This window comes from Mchenga conophoros, linkage group LG4 (assembly GCF_057382185.1).
Source record: "Mchenga conophoros isolate Kocher_MC1m ecotype Shallow Benthic linkage group LG4, M_conophoros_male_GT1.1, whole genome shotgun sequence".
NCBI lineage: Eukaryota > Metazoa > Chordata > Actinopteri > Cichliformes > Cichlidae > Mchenga > Mchenga conophoros.
Genome location: NC_140529.1, coordinates 1616560 through 1640743, shown reverse-complemented (window position 1 = coordinate 1640743; position 24184 = coordinate 1616560). Strand labels below are relative to the sequence as shown.

The following is a 24184-nucleotide window of genomic DNA, read 5'->3' as shown; positions in this document are numbered from 1 at the left end:
TTTTTCTTTTGTCTTTTCTCATAAATGTCTCACTGTAAACTTTGTTGTGTCACCTTTTACTGTCAGTCTATGAATTTCAGAGAATTTACACCACCATCTACGAACTGTTGTGTCTGTGTGCTGACACACAACAGTAGCAGTGTGTCTGTGAAGGTGCTCATCCAGGTCATTGTAATCTAAGGAGCTTGCAAAGAAAAGCGTCTGGACTTCTTTAAGTTGCTTGAAGACGTTTCACCTCTCATCCGAGAAGCTTCTTCAGTTCTAAGGTCAAATGGTGGAGAGTCCCAGATATAAACCTAGTGGGAGTTTCCCCCCACAGAGGGACAAAAGGACCCCTGATGATCCTCTAATCGCCTGAGCCAAGGTGTGAAACTGGGTGTGGGTCCCAATCAGCCAGAGTTTCGGGTGAGTTCATTGTGAAACCTGGCCCCACCTTATCATGCGAATTCCTGAGGTCAGATGGCCCAGGATGTGAGTGGGCGTTAAGGCGTCTGGGAAGGATCTCAAAACTGGATTATAGATGGCAGAGAGTTGGTGTTGTAAACCCCGCCTCTGTTCAAAGATGGTCGCTCACAGTGGACATAGATGCTTCTTTCACTCCTCTTTCAAACCATCTGTCCTCTCTGTCCAAAATGTGAACATTGGCATCCTCGAAAGAGTGTCCTTTGACCTTTAGATGCAGATGGATGCTGAGTCTTGTCCTGTGGAGGTGGCTCTTCTGTGTTGTGCCATGCGCTTGTGAAGTGGCTGTTTGGTCTCTCTGATGTAGAGGTCTGGGCATTCCTCGCTGCACTGTACAGCATACACCACATTGTTGAGTCTGTGTTTTGGCGTTTTGTCTTTTGGGTGAACCAGTTTTTGTCTGAGGTATTGTTGTCACTGAGGAGTGTAGTGATCTTTGTGTGGTAATCTGTTGTGTTTGGAACAACAGTGCACCTTCCCTTGCCAGCTGGTAATATGGTGATGTTGTGGTCTTTGCTCAGGGAAGCGATGGCCTTCTTCTCTTGTATTGTGAGGTTACATGGAGGGACTTTAGCACTGGGGAGGGAGGCTGAAACTTTCAGCTCTGTTTCTGTTTGTGATCATTTATTAATCCTTGTGGTGGTTTCTGTGGCTGTGATGAGGTCCACTATGGGCAACTGTTGAGGAGAAATGGCAAAATTAAGTCCTTTGTCTAACACTTTCTTTTCAGGTTCAGTGAGATTCCTGAAGAGGATCATTAAGGGGTCCTTTGTCCCTCTTGGGGGGACACTCTCATAGGGCTTAAATTTGGGACTTTCCACCATTTGACCTTAGAACTGAAGAAGCTTCTTGGATGAGAGGTGAAATGTCTTCAAGCAACTTAAAGAAGTCCAGACGCTTTTCCCTCCAAGCTCCTTAGACCAGCGCTGCCCAACCCCCGGGCCACGGACTGGTACCGGGCCGCGAGAGTTGAGGCTCTGGTGTGAAATGTATGGTTTTCAGGGTTTTTATCGTTAACTCTGTTCCCCTGGGTTTTTTCCGTGTTGTAGTTGTGCGTCTTATTTTGAAAGAAATATGCACGCGTTACCATAGCGACCAGAGAGCATTAAGGGGCGGAGAGGAGGACGTTACTCAGTGTTGTTGACGCATTTCAGGAGGAAGCTGCTAATAAAGTTACAGAGTTACACAGTGAATTCACGTCTATTATGATATTTACAAAATACCAGAATTTTTGTCTCGGTCGTATCATTTTGTTGTATTTATCCGCCTTAAAGGCCGGTCCGTGAAAATATTGTCTGACATTATTTGGTATTTAAAATATTTATATGGTATTTAATTGTTAATTAATCTAACGCCCATAGACAGGTGACGTCACCCTGTGGTTTTTGCCGTGGCGTTTTGGAGCTGATGTTACAAGCGATGACTGGAGCTGCATGTTGTTGGTTAACAACTTAAGTGATGATCACATATGTAAAATATGGACAAACAAGACGCGTTTCTATAGACGAACACCGGGATTTACTCGCTGAGAGTCCACGCAGACGTCCGTCCTCGGTTTGTTGAAATGATCCACATGAAAACAATAAATGTATCATTTCCTGCCGTGACGTACCGACACTAGTGTTTCACTGTTTCAGTAAAACTTCACACTTCGTGTGGATCCGCGCTCCCTGCCCTGTGCGCGCTCCCGACGCAGGGGATGGGGGGATACCCTAGCTTGGCACGGCAGGTTAAAGGCTGTTTCTACACTCGCTTCTATAGTTACAAGGCAGACGTGTGTTGCTTGTGTATTGGACATGTTGACATAGACAGCATATTGTGAGTAAACAGTGAAACCAGTTTGTGGAGGTTCCTCCCTTCAGGTGCAATGCTGTCCGACAGGTTTATTGTTTCCTGATCGTCTCAGCGCAATAAAGTGCGCAATGAAGTGGAGTAACTATTAGCTCTGTTTTTGGTGAAACCAAGAGAAATACGTTTGTTTTTCTTCAAGAAAGCTTTGACAGATGGAACAAACTGGAGCCAAATGGAGCAGCTGTGTTGGACAGGTCAGTGTTGGAGGAGCATCTTCATACTCGGGCTTCTAACTACAAGTGTTCTCACAGGTGCTCTTGCACTTTTTCTGTGTAGCTTTGTGCTTCGACAGCCGCGTTATTGTTGCTGTGGATGAACGGACTGTCCCTCGTGCAGATGGCCCACTGCTCCGTCACGTACAGACACCAACCAGGTAACCCACACCTGTCTCCTGTCACTTCATAAAAATTAGCTTTATAATTTGTGGTAATGCTTCAGTTACACAAACGTGCCTTGCAACAACAGCACGACTAGAGGAAAACCAAACTGCTCTTCTGTGAATCTGAGTAGTTTATTGCCATTAAACATCAGATGTTAAGTGAAATTAGAAGCAGCTCCTTGGTAGCAGGATTTAGAATAAATAACAATAAAAACAAATTCTATATAGCACCACTGGCTTTCCTATGAAGGAGTATTAGGGTGCCATTAAGAAAAAAGCAAAACAAAACATTGTTGTGAGAATAAAGTCAAAATTTTGAAATGTGTAGATTACAGCTGTTTCAAGACAAACGGCCACGGCTGCTATACCATCTACAAACATATATATATATGGTGTATATACATTCTGCTTTGTGTAGATGAGCTGGTGAAGTTGTACTTCAGAATCAGTTTTCATTACTAGGAAGTGATTTCTCTTTAAGCACATAAACACAGTGGTGATGAGCAGGGCGCCATGAGGAGGAGAAAGGCAACCACTCCTAATGCTCCATCCTACCTCTGTGTATGACCCACGTTAGGTTGATCTTTCTAGTACGCTGGGCCTGCACAGCTCACTTGGATTGTTTGTGGTACAGATTGAAAAAAGTACTGGAAACATTAGCATCACACAGTTGTTCATCCACATATACACAATACAAATGTCTCATTCCCCCACATCGCCAAGATGCTCCTCTGGAGTGACTGTGGTTGTCAGCATGAATCTCCAGGTAGGCTGTGCGTGAAACTAAACGTTGGTCAGCTGGAACTAACAGTCCCACAGCACCGAGCACCACAGGAAGCAGAATCCTGAAAGGATCTTTCACAGATACCTTAATACCACGCTACCATCTGAATGTTGCAGCAGAAATCAAGACTTATCACAGCAGGCAGCATTTTCTAATCTTCTGTGGTCTAATTTTGGTGAGCGTGTGTGTGAATTATACCTTCATTAGATCAGAAGTGTCAGAAATACTTAGCAACAACAACGTTATTATTAATAACAATAATTACAATTATAATTCATAATATACATTTTTAGAAGTTGATAGGGAGACTGCTACCACACTGAAAATCTCCCGTTGGCATTAAAGCAGGTCCATGATGGACCTCCACAGAAAATTAGCATTCAAATGTAAATAATCCAGTTTTGTCCAGTTTCAGCCACCAGACACTCTCAGCTTTCACAGTTTGTTTTTTGTGATTTTGTGTGAAATCATAACACAACGTTGTTGTTGACGGCTATTTTTTTTAACATTTACATATGTGTGTGCAAGAAAATGCCGCTTCACTGTAAATGTGTTGGAACCGATTATCAGAGATGTGAATTTGGGAGCTCCTGAAATGCACTTATAAGTACTTGTTTACTGAAGTCAAAGCTTTGTTTGTGGAGAGCACAAGAGTTTTTAAGGATTACAATTTGAATCACCATTACTAGACTAAGCACGCGCAGGAATACAAAAACTAACGAAGAGCAGAAATGGACATCTGAGCTCGAAAGCAACAAGGACTTTTTGCCAAGTTACTCATCCAGCGATGGAGCAGTCAAAACCAGCTTTGTGATTTTAAACAGAATCACAGAAAACCCCAGTATCCCACTGTCTGAGGAGTGTTTGGTGGGGTCTGATGGCTGAAGCTCCCTGAGTACATTTGAGAATGCATCCCTCGCCACATGAACCATAAAAAGAGGGGTCAGAGATACTACGGGAAATCTGGAGCTTAGACAACAGACTAGAGAGTTTGACTTTTGATGTCCGTATGAGTTATGTTTTTGATTATCAGTGACAGTGAACTACACCCTGTAGGAGATCCAGTGTTGGTGGATGAGACAGAAGCTGCATCCTTCCTGTCCCGTTCACTGCTCTATAACAGCTGGGACTTTGAGCTGGTTGTGCCTGGTGATGTGGAGAGGGAGTGCATGGAAGAGATTTGCAACTACGAGGAAGCCAGAGAGATTTTTGAGGACACTGCGAAGACGGTGACTCTTCTTTGACTGTAGAACCTGTTTTTAATCTGGAGTCTTAGAATGAAAAACTATCAGTTTAATTTAACAATTATTTACACGTTTATCACCTAAATATACATGTTTTTTTTATTTTAATATTTAAAATACAAAACCTTTTCTCTTAGTATTTGAACAATTTGACTTAACTTATTCAAGGTGACCTCTTCATTTAATCTTCATTGGCTTCCATTTCTAGGAAAAATTTTGGAAAACGTACACCAATCAAGGTAATACTTTAGCATCACTATGCTAACCTTTTCATTTCATTGTTCAAATGTGCATACTAATGACGAATGTATTTTTTGTAGTAGTTGGGATGACACTTTCTTTTTTCCATATTGCTATTTTTTGTCGATTGTATATTTTGTATATTTTCTAATTTTGCTGTTTTATCTACGTCTTCAAACCTCCAACAGTATCACGACTGAAGTCATTGCTGTAGTGATTGGCTACAGATTGTCTGACTGAGTAACAGGAGAACTATTGAAGAAACATTTTTTTGAGTGGGGTGATGATGTTTGTCTTTGAAGGTAGTGCAAACAGACTGGACGTGTCAGGTCTGGTGGCAGGGATCCTGGCTGTACTAGTGTCTGCTGTAATTGCCACGGTGCTGGGAGTGTACTGCTACAAAGCCAAGAAAAAGGGTGCACGGAGGTCTGGTCGGTACGTTTGCTCCGATGTGGATCATCTGGTAACAGAGAAATGTGGAACAAAGTGACACCCTAACCGACACCAGTAACATTTCCCAGTAAAGTCTTTTAAAAACCAGTAGACCATTAAAAAAAAATACAAAGTAGACAAGAAGACAATATTAATCCCTTAATCTTAATCCAGAGTTTGTGCAAATTTATAATTCTTTATTGTTATTTTTCCCTTAAAGGTCCAGGGGATGTGGGAAAGTAACACAAAGTGTCCGGGTTGAAAAAAGGAGACATGAGGGCAGAATTGTTTATTAAAGTTCATTAATATTTTTATTAGTAATTAAACCAAAAGAGACGGACAAACCACTGTCACCTTAAAAAATGAAAGAACAAAACCCAGGTATGGCTCACTAAAAATTGAAGCAAGTCAAAAAACTTTAAATGACAGAAAAATACAGAACTCACAGTCGTAGCATGGATGCATCAGAGAGCAACTTGGGGTTAGTATCTTGTCCAAGGATATGTGGCTATGTGTCGACCAGAGAAACCAGGGCTTGAACCACCAACCTTCTGATTACTAGATGACTTGCTCTACCGCCTGAGCCATAGTCACCCCATCAAGGCTCACTGGGACTAGAACTCTCCTTTTTTGGACCTAAGTACTTTTGCTTTAATGGTGAGTAGAGTCAGCTGTACCAGAATCACAGCAAAGATTTCTGGCACAACTTCATCTGCTTCCAAGGTGCATGGAGAGGATGAAAGAATTCACAAAGCAGGAACTCCAGCAACACTTAAGGGAAGATGAACAACTTTAATAATTGACCAACGCGTTTCGGCTTGTGGCCTTCATCAGGGTCACAAGCTGAAACGCGTCGGTCACTTATTAAAGTTGTTCATCTTCCATCCAGAATCAGAAAACTTTATTGATCACTAAGGAAATGATGTAGGTTACAGTTGCTCCAAGACACTAACAGACTAAAAAATTAAACAATACAATTTGTCACAGATTTTACAAATTTAAGAAACAGCACTAATTTATGCAAATCACTCAGTTATACCTATAAGGATTAGGAATAGGTGGCACCTAAGGCAGGGCACATGCTTAGTGTCTGACCTCACAGATGTGCTTCAGGAAAAATGGTCGAAACCTCCTGAACCTTCTCTGGAAAACCTTCCCAGAAGAGTTGAAGCTGTTATAGCTGCTAACGGTGGGCCGACATCATATTAAACCCATGGATTAGAAATGGGATTTTAGCCCAGTTTACATGACCAAATACAGGCAGACGACTAAATACTTTTGGCAATATAGTGTATAAACATTTTCACGTTTTTATGTTTGTTTATTAGCAATACAGCAACTAAAGGGGTTTAAAATTGGCGTGTTGTGCTGTGTGCTGTTCCAGACCTCCAGTACAAATTGCAGTAGATGGGCTTACATCAGCTCCGGAGACGGTGCCCCTAGGTGGGATCACTGCACCCGGTCTGCCTAGCTACAACGATGCCCTGAACCACAGTGGGCAGCACGATGCTCCACCACCACCATATTCAGGGTAAGTGGAAGGCAAAGCGTGCACACACAAGGAACACTGGAAAGACTGACTACCAAGAGTACTAAGACATTCTGGTGAGAGAAGCACAACACATGTTGTGTATTTATACACGGGAAGGTGACTAATTGGAAACAGGTGTAACAAATTCAACACAAGTGAAACTGATTGAGTAAAGACACAATTACAAAGAAGGGAAAGCAAGCAGGTTGCAGATGAGTGTTTAATTTAACTGTCAAATGTACTCATGTTTGCAGTAAATGAAATGGCATACAAATTTGAAATATTTGTATAGATATTGGCACTCGGTGTCCCAGGCAATGTCTAAATAACTTTGGTCCACTTATCTAGAAGATGAAGAACATGGAACCATCCATATATGCACTACACTGATTATAGTATGATAATCAATGACAATCATGATGCGAGAAAGTCTATATGAGTGGTGTAAAGTGGTGTATGCAGTGGTGTTTGCAAGTGTATGGTATGTGTTGTATGTGCACATCGAAAATGAAATGATACTTCAAACAATACCAAATGTGTGTGATGGCATGAAGAAAGCAATCACACATTCAATTCAATTCAATCCAGTTTTATTTATACAGCTCAAAATCACAACAACAGTCATATTGTGCAGTAGATCGTACAATAATACATAGAGAAAAACCCAAAAATCATATGACCCCCTATGAGCAAGCACTTTGGCGACAGTGGGAAGGAAAAACTCCCTCTTAACAGGAAGAAACCTCCAGCAGAACCAGGCTCAGGGAGGGGCGGGGCCATCTGCTGTGATTGGTTGGGGTGAGAGAAGGAAGACAGGATAAAGACATGCTGTGGAAGAGAGACAGAGGTTAATAACAGATATGATTCAATGCAGAGAGGTCTGTTAACACATAGTGAGTGAGAAAGATGACTGGAAAGGAAAAACTCAATGCATCATGGGAATCCCCGGCAGCCTATGTCTATTGCAGCATAACTAAGGGAGGATTCAGGGTCACCTGGTCCAGCCCTAACTATATGCTTTAGCAAAAAGGAAAGTTTGAAGCCTAATCTTGAAAGTAGAGATAGTGTCTGTCTCCTGAATCCAAACTGGAAGCTGGTTCCACAGAAGAGGGGCCTGAAAACTGAAGGCTCTGCCTCCCATTCTACTTTTAAATACTCTAGGAACAACAAGTAGGCCTGCAGAGCGAGAGCGAAGTGCTCTAATAGGGTGATATGGTACTACAAGGTCATTAAGATAAGATGGGGCCTGATTATTTAAGACCTTGTATGTGAGGAGCAGGATTTTGAATTCTGGATTTAACAGGAAGCCAAAACAGGAGAAATCTGCTCTCTCTTTCTAGTCCCTGTCAGGACTCTTGCTGCAGCATTTTGGATTAGCTGAAGGCTTTTCAGGGAGTTTTTAGGACTTCCTGATAATAATGAATTACAGTCGTCCAGCCTGGAAGTAATAAATGCATGAACTAGTTTTTCAGCGTCACTCTGAGACAGGATATTTCTAACTTTAGAGATGTTGCACAAATAGTTCAGTTCTCTTATTTGCTTTCAAACTAACTGCACCCCCGTCTTTCTAAAAACCTTTTTTTTCATAGGAACGGAAACAGCTGGACGTTCATTGATCATGCTGCTATTCACAAAGTTTTTCTTCCTGTCTTTGACCACAGGGGTGCGCCGTCGGTATCTGCTGATCCAGGTGACAATGAATGAAAGCCCTGCAGGTCACTGTGTGAAACCTTGACACTGATGGTTTGGGGAAAATTTCTGGTTGTTTTTTAAAATATACATATTTTCCTTAGGAGTGCAGTTCAAAGACAGTCCCAAAGTGGACCGTAGCTAATCATTTGTCACTAGTCTGATCACTTAAGACTTCGTTTTTGTGCTGTGTTTGTGCATTTGTGTTCAAGAAAAACCAAGATGCATTTTATATAATAAATCATGTAACAATTTCACATGCCTCCAGTCATTGTATAACTTGTTGTGACTTGCAAAGCCAGCAAATAAGCATGCAAGTAGTAGATTAAATTAGAATCACGAGGAAGTTCTTCTGGACATGTTTGCAGCCTTTGTGCTGTTTGTCATAGAAAGGTAAAACTGCTGTAGAAGCTTAGTTTTTGTTTTGTGTTTACAATGGTCTACAGCACACTGCGAAGGCGTGTATGCTTGTAAGAGAGAAGGCGATCACGCCAGCCAAGTCATTCTTCTTAAAAATGGCGTCATGTGAACAAAACGCAAAAAGAGCGAGTAAGCTGCAGCTATCGGAGCAGCGTGAATATAATTTCTCTTACTAAAGCTGCGACGTGGAGCATCTGTTCGGCTTAACACGAGAGACAATAGACAGTTAAATATACGGGGAGAGGAGGGGGGAGGAGGTGCTCCTGTCCGCCGCGGCTCCCCACACCGCCCCCGATCCCCACTCAGTCTACAGGCTTGTCAAGCAGAGGAATAAACAGAATCTGGCGCTGGAAGTGAAGATATCCCTCCCTCCCTCCCGCTCACTATCTGTGCATCTTCATCCAGCTCTTTCTTTCATGGAGAGGAATTATCCCGCTTCGGGCTTCGGAGATCTGGGGACTGGGACGGGATGGAGTTACGAGAGATCGGCCAAAGCAAGGTAAGCTTCGGTGGCCGAAGCATGGGGAGCGCTGTTTTCTGACTGCCGGTAAGCTTAAGAGGCTCTGACAATGCCGTGGCATAGCGCTGACTGCGCCGAGTATTTAGCCCGGCTGCACGGCCACCAGTCTCGGGTACAGCCAGCCGTTATTTTATTGGGGGGAAGGTTAACAGTGATGCGAAGACGGACAGGGGTGAACCGCGGGTTGGTAGAGGACGGTTTCGTTATTGAACAAACCAAAACAGTCCCCCCACATACACACACATGTATGAGTACATCAGTGTTCATCACTGCATTGTCTCCGCTGCACACGAACACAAGCATGACAGCCACGGTCACCGGGCATAGTCCACACATGAAAGCGTGTATGCAAACGAAACACTGTGCCAAACACAGCGCAGTCATGGATACACGAGCCTTTATTCAGTGAAACTAACGCACTATTGCCAGTTCTCTGTAAAAGAGAAACTAATTCATTAACAATAGAACCCAGTGCGGTTGTTTGACTACAACACACAGGCTGGCAGCTACTATTAAGCTGACATTAGCCGCTATCATTAGGCATCTTGAGCATTACCCAGTGTCTGACAGCACATTTCTCCGGAGCAGACAGCCTGTCCCCGTCACATTACCAACCTGCCCAATAAGGCGGTGACTTCAATCTTAAATAAGAAAAAGCAAAGAAATTCCGCTGCAGGCAGTGATCAGCTGATTCCTTATATGGCTGTGCTGTTGTATAAAACACGGTCTTATTAAAGTTAGCAAGCTCCTGTTAGCCTAGCTGCACATTAGTGGTTGCCTTGGCAACAACAACAGTCTCAGAGCGCTTCTCTGTTAGCAACGGCTCTTATTAAGTCTGGCAGTATGACTGTGATTCCAATAGATTAGTTACAGATTTATAAAAACAAGGCAAAGACTGATTCTTATGCCATCATGTGTATAATATTTGTCTTCATATTTTAAATGTAACGACATGAAGTCAGAAGTAAAGTCTTGGTCAGATGTTCATGTAATAACGTACACATGTACACAGCAGCCTTTCAGTGTCTCGCAGTGTAAACATTACATCAGACAACTCTTGTTCCCAGTGTCTTTTCAGTGAATCCCTTCAGTGAAATTAAAAAAAATCACTCTCCGTTGAAAAGCACTTATTCTTGATTCCCCCGAGATGCTGCATTTGACTCCTCTCTCAGTGTTAGTCTCCTCCTGGGACTAGAGTGAAATGGGTGCATGCAGCACCTCCTTGTTTGCCTGCCACTCATAATAGACACGTAATAAGACATCTGTTGACTGGAGCTCATGACTAATGTTTCTTCACTAGTCTGTAAATGGACTGCTTCTTATAGAGCATAATAGACACATTTTTACTCTGAGCATACAACTAATTCATTCACCCAAGAACTTTTTCTAACATTCATACACATTCACACTCCAAAGGATGCATTGCCCAAGGACACTTGACATGCAGATTGGTGGAGCCTGGGATCGAACCACCAACCTTCCAGTTAGTAGCTGACCTGCTCTACCACCTGAGTTACAGCCACCCACCCCGCAAGTCTGTATTGGGCTGAGCTGTGTTTTAGCTCAGTGAGATGAGCAGCCGTTCTGAGACTGGGAGGCTGGAGTTCAAATCCCGCTTATGGCAACATTTCTTTCAGTTCACAGTTAAACTTTTTAAACTATTTTCAGCACAAATCCCAGCTTTTTCAGCTGTTTTCAGCAAAAACCTCTTTCCAGCAAAAATTCTGCTGATTCACCTCTTTTCAGCAGAATTTTAAATCTGGGACTCTCCACCATTTGACCCTTAGAACTGAAGAAGCTTCTCGGATGAGAGGTGAAACGTCTTCAAGCAACTCAAAGAAGTCCAGACGCTTTTCTTTCCAAGCTCCTTAGTCTCTCATTCCTTATATCAAGACTGGAGATCACACTACTGATTTCAGTTCATTTAATATGTGAGTGCACAGATTCATTCTCAACTGGACATAAACGATGATCAAAGGTTGTATATACTGTATGATGAAGTCATCCAATCCCAGCCTCCAACACAGTGCGCTGAATCTTAGCTTTGAATGTCCAGTATATTCCAATCAGTGCAATTTCAGCATTCACTGAACCTACAGTATCTACACCTGTGTGGCAAATGTCTGGTAAAGACACAGATAATGAAATTTAATTATTAATACAATATACATCATGAAAAATGAAAGCTGAAATTGATTCAGTTTAGTACTTTTCTCTGTGTGCTCTGTGATTATATTCAGCACTTTCCACTTCTCCCCCAAAACATGCCTTCCTTCTAAAGTTGTCATTTCAAGAATATTTTCTGTGTTGAGCTGTGCATGACTTGATGTTTGTCACATGAGTCACGGTCATCCTAGTGGGCCCTGGTACTGTCATTATTATGTTCTCTGCAGACAGTTTTGGCTGATGCATATTTGTGCCATGATACGCTGTGTCCAGGCAGGAATTGGACCCAAATGCCTGTGTCTGCCACCGGCTCACTCCTTGGTGGCTGCTTATCGGGGCCTGGAGCCTGGGGCTCGCTCGGGCACCTTCGGAGGTGGGGTGCCCCCGGCCTCTCGGCCTGGGGCTCGGTCACTCAGGCACGGCTGGCTGCCGGCGGAGCTCACGGGCGCGTCACTGCAACTCCCCCTGGCTTCTGCTCCGCGGCTGCTGAGTGAGCCCTCATCTGGGACTCTCCTCAGCTCTTTCTGGGACAGTGGCGTGGCTGCCCCTCTGTTGGTCTTCCTTGGTCTCTTGTGTTCTGGGGGCCTCTGGATGTCTGGAGTTTTGATCTCCTCCATACCTGCTTCATGCCCTGGAGGACGGGGCTGTGGCCCCCCCCCCCCCCCCACACCCTCTAGCAGATCATTACATGAAGGAACCTTTTAAAAAACAAAAAACAAGCGCGTCCATGCTCACAGGTGTACACACGGGTGATCACACCCACAAACTACACCCTTTTTGGCTCCTACCTCAAAGCACACTGTGTTCTGTTGATCTTACGTGCTGCACAATAATGTTTAATATTTAGTATTTACTGTTACATTCCCATAGATCATCGTGATGTTTGTTTATTCTATTGCTCTCTTTTTCTTCTTTCTTTCTCAACAGGTGATCCAGGTGATTGATAGATGCATTTTTTGTCTGCTTATTTTGTTGGTTTTTGTTTTTTGCCCTTTATCCCCATCCCTCTTCCCCGCTGTTTTTCTTTCCCTTTCTTTCTCCCCTTTGTTTTCCCCACTCAAGTCTGTCCTGTATTTAACAAGTGGAATAAAAAAAAAGGTGAATCAAATAGACCATTACGGCAAGGCCGGGATGGTCCATTTGGTAAAGTAAATCCGTTGGGCATCTTTCTTCGCCTTTAGACAATAATTCTGATGCAAAAGAACCAAACGGGACAGGCAAGAAAAAAAAAAAAAGGAATTGGACCCAAATGCAAGCTCACGGAGCTGGGAAATACTAACTCGGAGAGACACAGGGAAAGTCACACAGTTTGAGGAAGGACGTGACACAGAACTGAGGGAGACACAGACATAAATACACAGAAGGATAACGAGGGACGTGGGAGCACATGGGGAGCACAGGTGACACTGATAATCTTAATGAGACAGGGCAGGCGCAAACACAACGTGACGTACACTGACGGGAGACTATCAAAGTAAAACAGGAAGTACACAGAGACACAGACAGGAAGGGAAGAGAGAACACAGGGAGAGCACAGACATAGCAGGCTGGGGAAAACACAAGGAGGAGAAATGAGGCATGGGAACTCACAGATACACGGAGGGGGGACACAGGGGGTAAGGAAACGAGGGGCAATCTAATATGCAACATCTAAACAGAATAACCTAGTGACTCAGCTACGCTCCAATCCCTCCATATTGTGGCCAATCAGATGCCAGGATATAGGATAATATCATTATGTGAAAAACAGAGAGGGTGAGAGACGCGACAGTCAAGTGGAGCGTGCGTCTGTCCTCTCAGTGAATGAGTGAGACAGTAGACAGCGGTGAGGAGGGCTGTGCGAGAGCAAAAACACATAAATGTGCCTGACACCCGTAAACGAAGCAGCAGCTGGCTGCAGTTTAAAGACTTTTTTTGTCTCTGTCTTGGTCTCGATACCCTCTGGTCTTGGTATTGTCCTGGTCTTGGTTTAGGCGGTCTTGACTACAGGTCTAAAGTGAAGACATGGCTGTGCATTGCAAAGTCATTAATTGCACATGAGTTCCAGCGCGTCATGGACTAAAGTAAAACAGTATGTTGGATGTGCCACGCAATGCTCAATTACTTTGGTGGGAACTAGTGTGTTAGCGCAGTTAGCTCGTTAACGTGTTGGCCGTCCAGCCCCATGCACGGGGCGATCGGCGGTAGCTCGTTAACGGAGATTTGCCGTGTTGTGGCATTAACGTCATTTCAACGAGATTTACGCTGACAGCACTAGTGGGAACACAACGAATATGACTGCACATTTACTCCGACATCATCCTAGTGCAAAGACAAAAACAACAAGCATGCTACTAACTTTAGCCGAGTCATTTAGACAGCCGTTAGCACAGGATTCTCCTTATGCTGCTGAGAATATAGCCCAGAAGAAGCGGATAGTATAGCTTTTATTTTGGAAAGAGACATTTCTCTGTAATAAACTCTCTTTTCCAAAGACGAGTGATTCCTCAATCAGATACAGGGCTTGCAATATCGCTAGCCCGACGTCCCGGGGCTAGTGATTTTTCCAGTCGGGCTACCAAAATCTATCTCTTCCCTGCCCGTCGGCCTATCGTAGGAAGGAAAAATATATGTCAATGCTTTTGCATTCTTTCGGAAATGTAGCTGGGTAATTATGTCATTGGCATCGGTGAGCCACTGTCAATATGTGACATTGAAATCGCGTTTGAATTTGCGCTTGTTTTTTTGCTTTCACTTTGCAATCGCGTGAACTGTGTATAGAGAGCGACAGCACTGATCTGTGAGTGATGATAATTTGCGCACCAATTCCTCTGACATCGTCTTATTAATCGTTAGCTTACTATGCAAACATGACAAGTGAAATCTCCTGCAGCTTAAACATGTGAGAGGTTGATCGCGCAGAGAATCACTGAGCTTATGTGAGTGCCTGTGTAAAAGCAGCAGGATATATATTTCAGTTCTGCTGAGCCAAATAAGACAGGTCAGGGTGAAGAAGTGACAGCCAAAGAAAAGCTTACCACAAAACGGAGAAGTTATGACAAATCAGACTACAAGGTAGACCCTACAATAATACATAGAGAAAAAAGAAGAAAAATGTTTTGATTTTCTTCACTGACCTGGGTGACACTTTTAGAGAATTGACCCTGTAGCGAGATCTGGTCAGCAGCAAGTGGCTAAATTCCAACGATTCAAAGGGAATTGCAATTCCCGGTGTAGAATTTCGACCAGAGACAAGAGGATGTCGCCAATGTCTTCACCGGGTGGTGATGTTGTTTTCGGGGAGTCTTCTGGGCAATTTCTCTGAACATGGTGTCTCGTTCTTGGAAAGAGGAACTCTGTGCCTTCTTAACATCGAAGCACTAGTCAGTGTATTCCTGGAGAGCATCCAAATTGTCCTCGCTGGCCTTCAGAGTGTTGGAAATGATTATGCAGATGTGTTATCTGTCAATTGTTTGGTGTATTTTAAGCTTCAAAAATATGTGTTTAATTCTGAGCCACCATTCATTTTTTCCCCCACCATGTCTCTGCTTACTCTGGATGGCATTATATTGGGCTCCAGTAATACTTTGTGGAGTCTTCCTGTTTTTATCTTGGTAATTCTTGTTCACTGTGTCTTATGCTTAGTTTTACTTCAGCGACACAAGGACACGTACACATACACAGTGTTGCGGAGTTGGAGATGTTTCATTTAGAGCTTTCTTTAGTGAGATTACTGGTGCAGCTTTTCTGCTATCCAACTCCTGGGACGGCTTTCCCTCCTGTGCCACTGACTTCCTGATAAAGGGAGTGTCTGATTGTCCGATCACCACCAGCTGCCCTGCCAGCCTTTGAGTTTATCTTTTGTCTTCCAAGCCCTGCATTTGGGTCCAGATCCTGCCTGCCACACAATGGTACCATGACTGGTGTCCTCTGTTAAGAGTATTCAAGTACTAAGACTGAGCTTGAAATTAAAACAGTTTTCTGTGATCCAAGCTTTCCAATCTGTTAATGAACTTTGTTTTTCCAAACTAGCTGTGTTTTGTGTTCACAGCCTGGTGACTGTGAAAACGAGCTGGGTATCTTTGAGTCCAACATGAAAATTCAGGCTTTATTTTCTAAGCCAGTCTGTGTTAATTCTGAGTTTTGTTGTTAAAAACTGTTTTCTGCTCCTGAGCTGGCGAAATCAGACACTGTTTCTCTGTGTTGGGGTCTCGATAAAAACTGTACCTCAACTGGTATCTCCAGCGACCTCCAAGTGTACTTGGAGTATCCCGTTTGCTTGAGTTGGCTGCATGTCCTGCTCCAGCACCCTTGAGTATCTTGAGTATCCTGCATCCTCAGAGTGTCCCGAGTATCCAGAGCCCACCTTGCCAGAACCTGTGGTTTCAACACTGCCAGAGCACAAGGATTTGCGCCTCAATGACAGGCCATTTACCAAGATTCTGGAGGGGTTCTGCCTCCTCCATCATCACCACACTCCTTCCAAATCATCTGTTTCCTTGTCGCCGTCATCAGCTGCCAGCTAAGGCACGGTGCCCCATCACCTCTGCTGATGTCAGTCCCTAGCCAAGCCTCCAGAGGGTCTTCTTTGACATAGTTCCTGGTCTCCAGAGGTCCTGGACCAGAGGGTCTCTTATGATGCAGTTGCTCGACCATCAGATGAGTTCCACCTCAGCCTCTCCTCTCTGGTCTATCCTCCTGAGGGGTCCCATCTTTGGTGCTGGCCTCTTTCACACTGCCCGCCAGCCAAGCCTTCTGAGGGGGTCCATCTCTGCTGTTGCCAGTGTCCCGTCTGGCTTCCACTTTCACTGGCCTCCTAAGCATCCCCTTCACTCCTGGGGCACCCTGTGAGGATCCAGCTTCCTGTCAACCTCAGACTTCAGACGTTTTGTCAAGATAGTGTAGATAGTTTGTCTACTTTACTTGAAGAACTTCTGAAAGGGAAGACTTTGCTGAAAGGAAGTCTTCAGTAAGATCTCCGATCTGTGCCACACAAGTTGATGGCTGAAAAGTTTGCTACATGTTTCGTAGTAGACTGGAAGGTACGGGAATAGTTGACTCACCCTTTTAATCTTATTTGCCTTTCTGTTGTTTTGTATATATTCCTCTAGACTGTATATATTGCTTTTGTTGGCTATTTATTTTTGATGTCTTTTTAAAAAAATATTATTCTTGCACCGTTGGTGTGGAGCACCTATAATTTTGTTATACATGTACAGTCACATTAAAGGGCTATTCTATTCTATTCTATTCTATTCTATTCTATTCTATTCTATTCTATTCTTTGTTATCATTACCATTATTTTTTGTTCTTCTGATTTTTTTTAAAGATAAACACTGTGTGGATTTGTTGACTGTGTAGTAGGCCTCATGGGTGGGCAGGTAGGGATGGGAACATTCTTTGTACAACAACTTTCATATAGCCATTCTGAATACCTGGTCCATGCTTGAATTACTTATAAGCTTGCAATTCGTTATTACCAAACTATTTAAAAAGCCCCCTGAAAAGTATTTTGAAGAAGACATTTTGAAATGAAGAAATTTTATATTTCGAGAATATACTTTTTTTTTAAAAGTATATTATATATACAGATTAAATGTAGCAATTTTATGAATTTTACTGATGTAATCAAATGTTTTGGTGTACAACAATAGAATCAAATTAAACTGTTAATACACTTATACTTGTCATGTCATGAATATTATTGGGGTCTTTACTAAAACAAACAAACAAACAGTAATTTCATTCACATTACTTGTTAGTTTTCCTAAAAGTAATGCAGCATGTTACTGAATTTCTCACTGGAGAAAGTAGTGTACTTATTACATTACTTATTACATTACTTTCACGTTATTTTGTAAGATAACCTGCAGTGCATTATCACATAATAGACCTTTTTCACATTTTTTTTTTTATCGGAAGTTGCTCATAACAAGCAGCAGGACATCCTAATATGTAGTGATAAGTAGATAGTAGATTTCTTCTTTGCAGGTCAGAAGAAATGGCACCGTGTAAATATCAAAGTTTTGCAGCATGCCAGGCTGTTCTTGTTGTACACAAAAACAGCCCTACTTATCTTTTCATTCATTCCTGGTTGGGACAGCCGTTAAGAAGAAATAGATACAAGTGATCAGAAGACAGGAGGTGCTGAATTTGCACTTATGCAATAGACATAAATGCAATAAGCAAAGAAGATTATTTCAGTGGCTGCACAATCAGTTGTCAAAAAAGCAGTGTTGTCCCAAGCCTTTTCTCTTAAAAAAGTTCTACTCCACCACTGAAAAGCAGTCATTATATGAAATGACGAATAAACGTCAATCTGCGTCATCTTAGCCTGGTGAAGGTAGCGATATGGCTGCTACTGCTGTGAAGCTGGATCATGACTGCGTGATACACCCATCCGCTGGTAAGCTTTTGCCTCATGGATATTAGGTTGTTCAATGTGTATGGTAATGTTATATGTACTGTTAAATAATTTACTGTTAAATGCCTCTCAGCCCAAACAACAACTCATCTGTTACATAACTTGTTCACAAAATTCACGTAGCAGTATCTAGCAGTACGTTTGTAACTAGCCTGTTCGGAGTCTTCCATGTTAATTAGGTAATATGCATGCACTCACAGATTTTAATCAATCCACATACATATTTCAGTGACATTCACTTGTCAAGTATTGTAAATATGTTATCTTAGTAGTATTTTAGGATCTTTATCTTGCAATATAAAGTGCCTTGAAGCAACTGTTGGGATTTGGCGCTAGCTGAAAAAAAACAAACAAACCCAAACTGAATTGAAGTGAATTATCAGTTTCATCAGTTTACTGCATTGTAACAGCTGCTTTCTAGCTGTTGGGGATTCTGGGAGTGGAATCTGCAGGCATGTTGTTAACGAGATGTTTTGGTTATGATTGCTCTTCTGTGGTCTGTTCACAGGTAGTGGAAATATGCCAAGACTATTATTTTATTGTATTTAATTTCTTTATCTCCACAGGTGCGGATGAGGCTGGGAATCTAAGACCTGGAAACCAGGTTGGAAGACGTAGTTCTGCCATCTCCTGCCCTGTTCAGCCAATAGTATGCATCAGATGGACAAATAAAACTCTGCACTAAATTTCCATCCAAGTGTCTTTAGGATCTTTTGCATAATCTACTTCTCAACTAGTGTACTGGACCAAAACAAAGAAGGTAGGTGAGAAAGCCTGCCTGACCCTAACTCTTCCCCAAAGCATAACATGAACCGATGAGTTTCTGATATACTCCATGAAGGGTACTGCTGATATTAAGGAGCAACTCCTTGTTTACATGTTTAAACTGTGCATTGCCACAGTCAGGAGAAATACCATTACCTGGGCCAATTATCTTTGCATTGTGTTCATTCTCACTTCATATCTAGAGAAGCAGGGAAAAAGTCAAGCCCGCCATGTCCCTGAAATTCTAGGTGTGCCAATGTCAGGTTCATGTTGGACTGCACAGAGATCACCCTGGAGACAACCTCTTCCCTGACCTTACAGTGACGAGCATTCTTTAATTTACAAAAACAGGACAACATTGAAATGGCTGATTGTAGTGTCTTTAGCAAATAACCACATGGGAAAAGGTGAGAGGTTATAAAGGCAAGAGCTTAGTTCAATTTAGTGCAAAGTACAAATGCATGAGTGTGTTATAATAGTACAGGTCTAAGTTAGCCTTCAATTCAACAATAAATACTTCATCAAACTCTTTCCACAGTTAAGCTTGTTTCGGGTATCAGTGACAAGGTTGTGTCATACCAGTCCTATAATTGCCATTCTGGCCTGAACTCGCCAGTAGTGGTCAAGTAGAGGATCCAAATGCAAACTCTTGGAGACAAAGGCAGACTGACATAATATATACACAGGAGGGTGATTACGTGAGTGGAGTCAGCTGGGAGTTAGACAAAACGACAGATGGGAAGCAAACTGAACATAAAGCACACATGACAAGAGACTATCAAAATAAAACAGCAAACAGAAACACTGACAGACTAAGAAACATAAGCTTGACACAGACAACAGGTAAACAAAGAAAGAGATGACGGACTTGGAAGATACGAAATGACAAAATACAGAGGTCACTGTAAGAGGACAGGAGGGAGACACTAAAGCAGTGGTTCTTAAGCTGGGTTTGATCGAACCCTAGGGGTTCGGTGAGTCGGTCTCAGGGGTTCGGCAGAGCCTCCGCTGTGACATGCACGGCTCATTTTGCGCACCAGTAAAAAGCATGAATGTCTTGAATTTGAAAAAAATCATATTTTATTTTTCACTAAAGAGGGGTTCAGTGGCTGCATGAAACTGGTGGGGTTCAGTACCTCCAACTAGGGCTGGGCCATATTATACCGTTCACGGTAATACCGGTATAATGTTAGGCAACGATAGGAAAATGAAATATCGCGATAGAATGGGAGTAAAACGCGCATGCGCAGTGCCTTTGTTTTCATACGCACATGGCCGATTGTTGAGTGAAACAGATGAACCAGAATTGGTTTGTAAAAATGGTGCAACTTCAGTGATGTGGAACTGGTTTGGTGTTTGTCCGTCAGATACACAACAAAGCACATTTTTTTGCAGAACATGCAAGCGGCCGTTGTCATTGTCATATTTGTCGGACTAAGATGCTCTTAAATCTGGGAGTAATCTGGGTCCTAAACTCCGTATGCTTCAGGTCAAACAACACTGCAGCATCACTTAGAGTTAAAAACTGTCTAAATTCTTTCATCTTTAATAAAACGATCAGCATTGCTGCTTTACCAGGTGTAACTATAAAGTTTAACTTCCAGGCATCCATGAAAACAAAAGTTATTACATTTAACGGAGTTAGAAGTTAGCAGGAAGCTAGCGGAAGTTAGCTCGCTAGTTTCGCTAGTTACCTAAGCATGATATTGCATGTTCTGACGGAGAGATTTCTGAAAAAAATCAAACGTACAGCTCTGCTATCACTTCCAACATAAATGAAGACAGGAAACTAAACAGCAGTGACGTTTGTAGGGTTACTGAAGTTGGGCTAGCTGTTATATAATGATGTGCTACGTAATCGCTAGCGACACAGCTATGTTAGCATAACATAAACAGTGAAGCTGGAGGACGAACACTAACACTTTTCCACTTATAAAAGTTAACGTGAAAGTTCTTCATGGTTAGAGACAAATGCAATCGCATGGCAGGATACTGTAAACGGACCAAACTTCAGTCAGGAGAACAACTGAGATAATCCATCCACAATACGAGGTTAGTCATTAATATACTGCAACAACATGGGAATAGAGCAGCTGCCAGAGAATTCAACATTAATGAATCAATGGTACAGAAGTGGAGGAAGCAAGAAGAATGAGTTTAATAAAGTTTGATTTATCTGACTGCTTTGTTTCGCTTAATGTGCCTTATAATCCCGTGCACCTTATGGTGCGAAAAATACGTACTGCACACTGCAGTTTAATGTTGCAAAGCACCTCTTTTTAACTTCAGTGGATATTATACATGGTTATGCTCAGGATATGTCAGCCCATTTCTACTGGAAATGCCTTTTGGTTAAACTTTCAGCAAGGAATTTGCATTTGCACTGTTACATTTTTATAAAGCTTTAATGTACATAAAAACCAGCTTCTTGTTTAAGTGAAAATAAATGGAAGGTTGTCTTTTTGCGCTAGTAATGTTGTGGAGTTGTATTTTGTCTCGCATCAATTATATCGTCGGTTATATCGTTATCGCAAATTTTCAAATATATATCGTGATAAATATTTTTGGCCATATCGCCCTGCTCTACCTCCAACAAGGTTAAGAACCACTGCGCTAAAGGGAACTGATAAATGTAAGACATTTAAACTAGACATACATAATACACAGCGAAAACAATATGGAATAAGCATAACTCATAAACACAGGGAAACCAAGGTATAAAACTAAAACCAAGGAACATAAATAATTTTTTCAAAACTCAGAACAATAAAGAATTAACAAGGTTTAAAAGCTCTAAACACAAAGCAGTGGGTCAAAGACCCAGAACCATGACAGTAGTCCTTGTGTGAATGGCACAGAGTGGCATAGCCATTCTGTATGTTGACGTGAGCTTCCTGGACACGTCATGTTTTAAATACTGCTCTTCACCTCAACAAGCCCAAACAGAGGCGACTATAAAGGAATTTAACACGCTAAAGCTGGTGGGCCTGAATGTCACACCAGAAGGTCTGAATCAGAGCCCAGGGCAAAGACACTGAGCAAGTCTAATCAAACAAATTTATTCCCATTTTAAAAAATTAAACAATAAAACAAATGTTCTTTTAAAACTAAAATCCAACACAAACCCTCAATAAAATTGTCCTGAAAAACCCCTGGCCTGGCTAATCTCCATAGGAGCCCTCACCACCAATAGGGCTGCAGCCAGCGAATGACAAACAGTACTCACAGACACAGGTACAGGTTTACCTCTGCCCTGGTGTCGATCGTTGTTTCCCACTGCTCGATGGCCGTGCCGTGTTGGTGGACCCATCTTCACGCAAGCCTTTTCACCTGGTGATCAGGCAGCATGTCCTTCTCTCTCTCTCACCTGGCTTATACGTGCTCCTACTTTCTAGAGTCTGGGCCCTCATCCCTTTTTTGTGCTCGGACAGTTTTTTTAACAGGTCCTTTCAGCAGCTGATAGGCCACCTCAGGGCACACCCACACCTCAACAGGTGTTAACCAGTTTGTCCGTTGTCCACCCAGTCCACAGTGGATTAAAACACTACAAAACAAATATTAAAAATACAAATCATGCAAATAAAATCAAAACACACATCTCAGCAGCTGGGGTCTTTACTGCAGAATCCTGCTCCTCATACCCCTTGTGGCAACAGCATAGCTCCTGAAAATGACTGGAAGTCAGCCATGCTTTGCGTTGCCGTGCCCATACAAGACATACAGACTGCTGCCTGGTTCCCTTCTGAATTTCCCAGGACATTTGTAGTCAAACTTGAAGGGAGTAGAGAAGCATAAACAGATGTAAACTTGGGCAAAATGGACCTCTGAAAAAGTGCTGCATCAAAGAAAAGTCTAGGAACTGTGGAGCCATGTGGTACAGGATGAGGTCACTGGACATATGGATGGACAGTGGTACGTCATGGGGGAACCACGTGGGACAGTCCCAGGATGAGACAGAATCAGTTCCTTCTCAGACTGGCTTAATTTGGTTCCAGATACCATCATCTCAGGGTCAGAAATCTGTCCTAGAACAAAAGAGTGAAGACATATACAAGGCATATGTAGTTCATATTTAGTTACTGATCACACAGAGGGAATGTTCTAACACTTCACACACAATAGTGAAAATATTAGTGTTAAACATTACTAGTGGTTAGTCACAACCATATGAACCTCTTTAAACAATAATGAAGCTTATGATTAAGTTCAATAAGGAAGATCTGTAATCACTCATCTACCTGCTTTCCTGGGTGTTTGACTGCTTTTCGGTTTACACCTCTACTGCTTTCCCACACTGTCGATCTCAATACTGACATCATCACTCTGGTCCAATCATCAATCAAACTCGCTTTGCAAGGTTTAAATCTGGGCTCCGCTCATTCTCCCCTTCAAACACCTCAGCTAGAGCTCTATTCAAGCCTCTATCTTCTTCGTCTCAAACAACAGCGTTCTTGACTCCGGAGGGTCCTGTACTAAATCACTGCTGGGATTCCATCCATCTTCATCCATCTTCATCCGCTTTGTCCGGGGCCGGGTCGCGGGGGCAGCAGCCTAAGCAAAGAGGCCCAGACCTCCCTCTCCCCAGCCACCTCCTCCAGCTTATCCGGGGGAATACCAAGGCGTTCCCAGGCCAGCCGAGAGATATAATCTCTCCAGCGTGTCCTGGGTCTTCCCCGGGGCCTCCTCCCGGTGGGACATGCCTGGAACACCTCACCCAGGAGGCGCCCAGGGGGCATCCTTGTCAGATGCCCGAACCACCTCAGCTGGCTCCTTTCCATGTGGAGCAGCAGCTGCTCTACTCTGAGCCCCTCCCAGATGGCCGAACTTCTCACCCTATCTCTAAGGGAGAGGCCAGCAACCCTTCGGAGGAAGCTCATTTCTGCCGCTTGTATCCGCGATCTCGTTCTTTCGGTCACTACCCACAGCTCGTGGCCATAGGTGAGGGTAGGGACGTAGATCGACCGGTAAATTGAGAGCTTCGCTTTTACACTCAGCTCCCTCTTCACCACGACGGACCGGTGCAGCGTCCGCATTACTGCAGCTGCAGCCCCAATCCGTCTGTCGATCTTCGGCTCCCTTCTCCCATCACTCGCGAACAAGACCCCGAGATACTTGAACTCCTCCACTTGGGGCAGGAACTCATCCCCGACCCGGAGTGGGCACTCCACCCTTTTCCGGCTGAGAACCATGGCCTCAGATTTGGAGGGGCTGATCCTCATTCCCGCTGCTTCACACTTGGCTGCGAACCGTTCCAGTGCGAGCTGGAGGCCCTCACCCGATGAAGCCAACAGAACCAC

The 24184-nt window shown here is 43.1% G+C and overlaps 2 protein-coding genes across 8 annotated transcripts in view; both read left to right on the top strand.

Moving 5' to 3' along the window:
• Nucleotides 1-2125: 2125 nt before the first annotated feature.
• On the top strand, nt 2126-8867 carry prrg2 (proline rich Gla (G-carboxyglutamic acid) 2). 2 transcript variants are annotated; one of them, XM_085269854.1, is made up of 7 exons: nt 2126-2507; nt 2590-2686; nt 4510-4705; nt 4929-4959; nt 5263-5395; nt 6777-6923; nt 8585-8867. In XM_085269854.1, exons 1-7 carry the CDS (start codon nt 2486-2488, stop codon nt 8625-8627), a joined length of 669 nt encoding a protein of 222 aa, XP_085125980.1. In that variant the 5' UTR covers nt 2126-2485; the 3' UTR covers nt 8628-8867. The 2 variants fall into 2 exon arrangements, with proteins under 2 accessions (XP_085125980.1, XP_085125979.1); XM_085269853.1 differs by having other exon boundaries at nt 2132-2507; nt 4533-4705.
• Nucleotides 8868-9137: 270 nt separating this feature from the next.
• Nucleotides 9138-24184, top strand: part of prr12b (proline rich 12b) — a 62382-nt gene continuing 47335 nt past the window's right edge. For all 6 annotated transcript variants that reach the window (XM_085269848.1, XM_085269849.1, XM_085269847.1 and 3 more), the window contains exon 1: nt 9138-9531. In XM_085269848.1, coding sequence (XP_085125974.1) covers nt 9449-9531 — 83 coding nt within the window. In that variant the 5' untranslated portion in view covers nt 9138-9448. The remainder of the gene's footprint in view (nt 9532-24184) is intronic.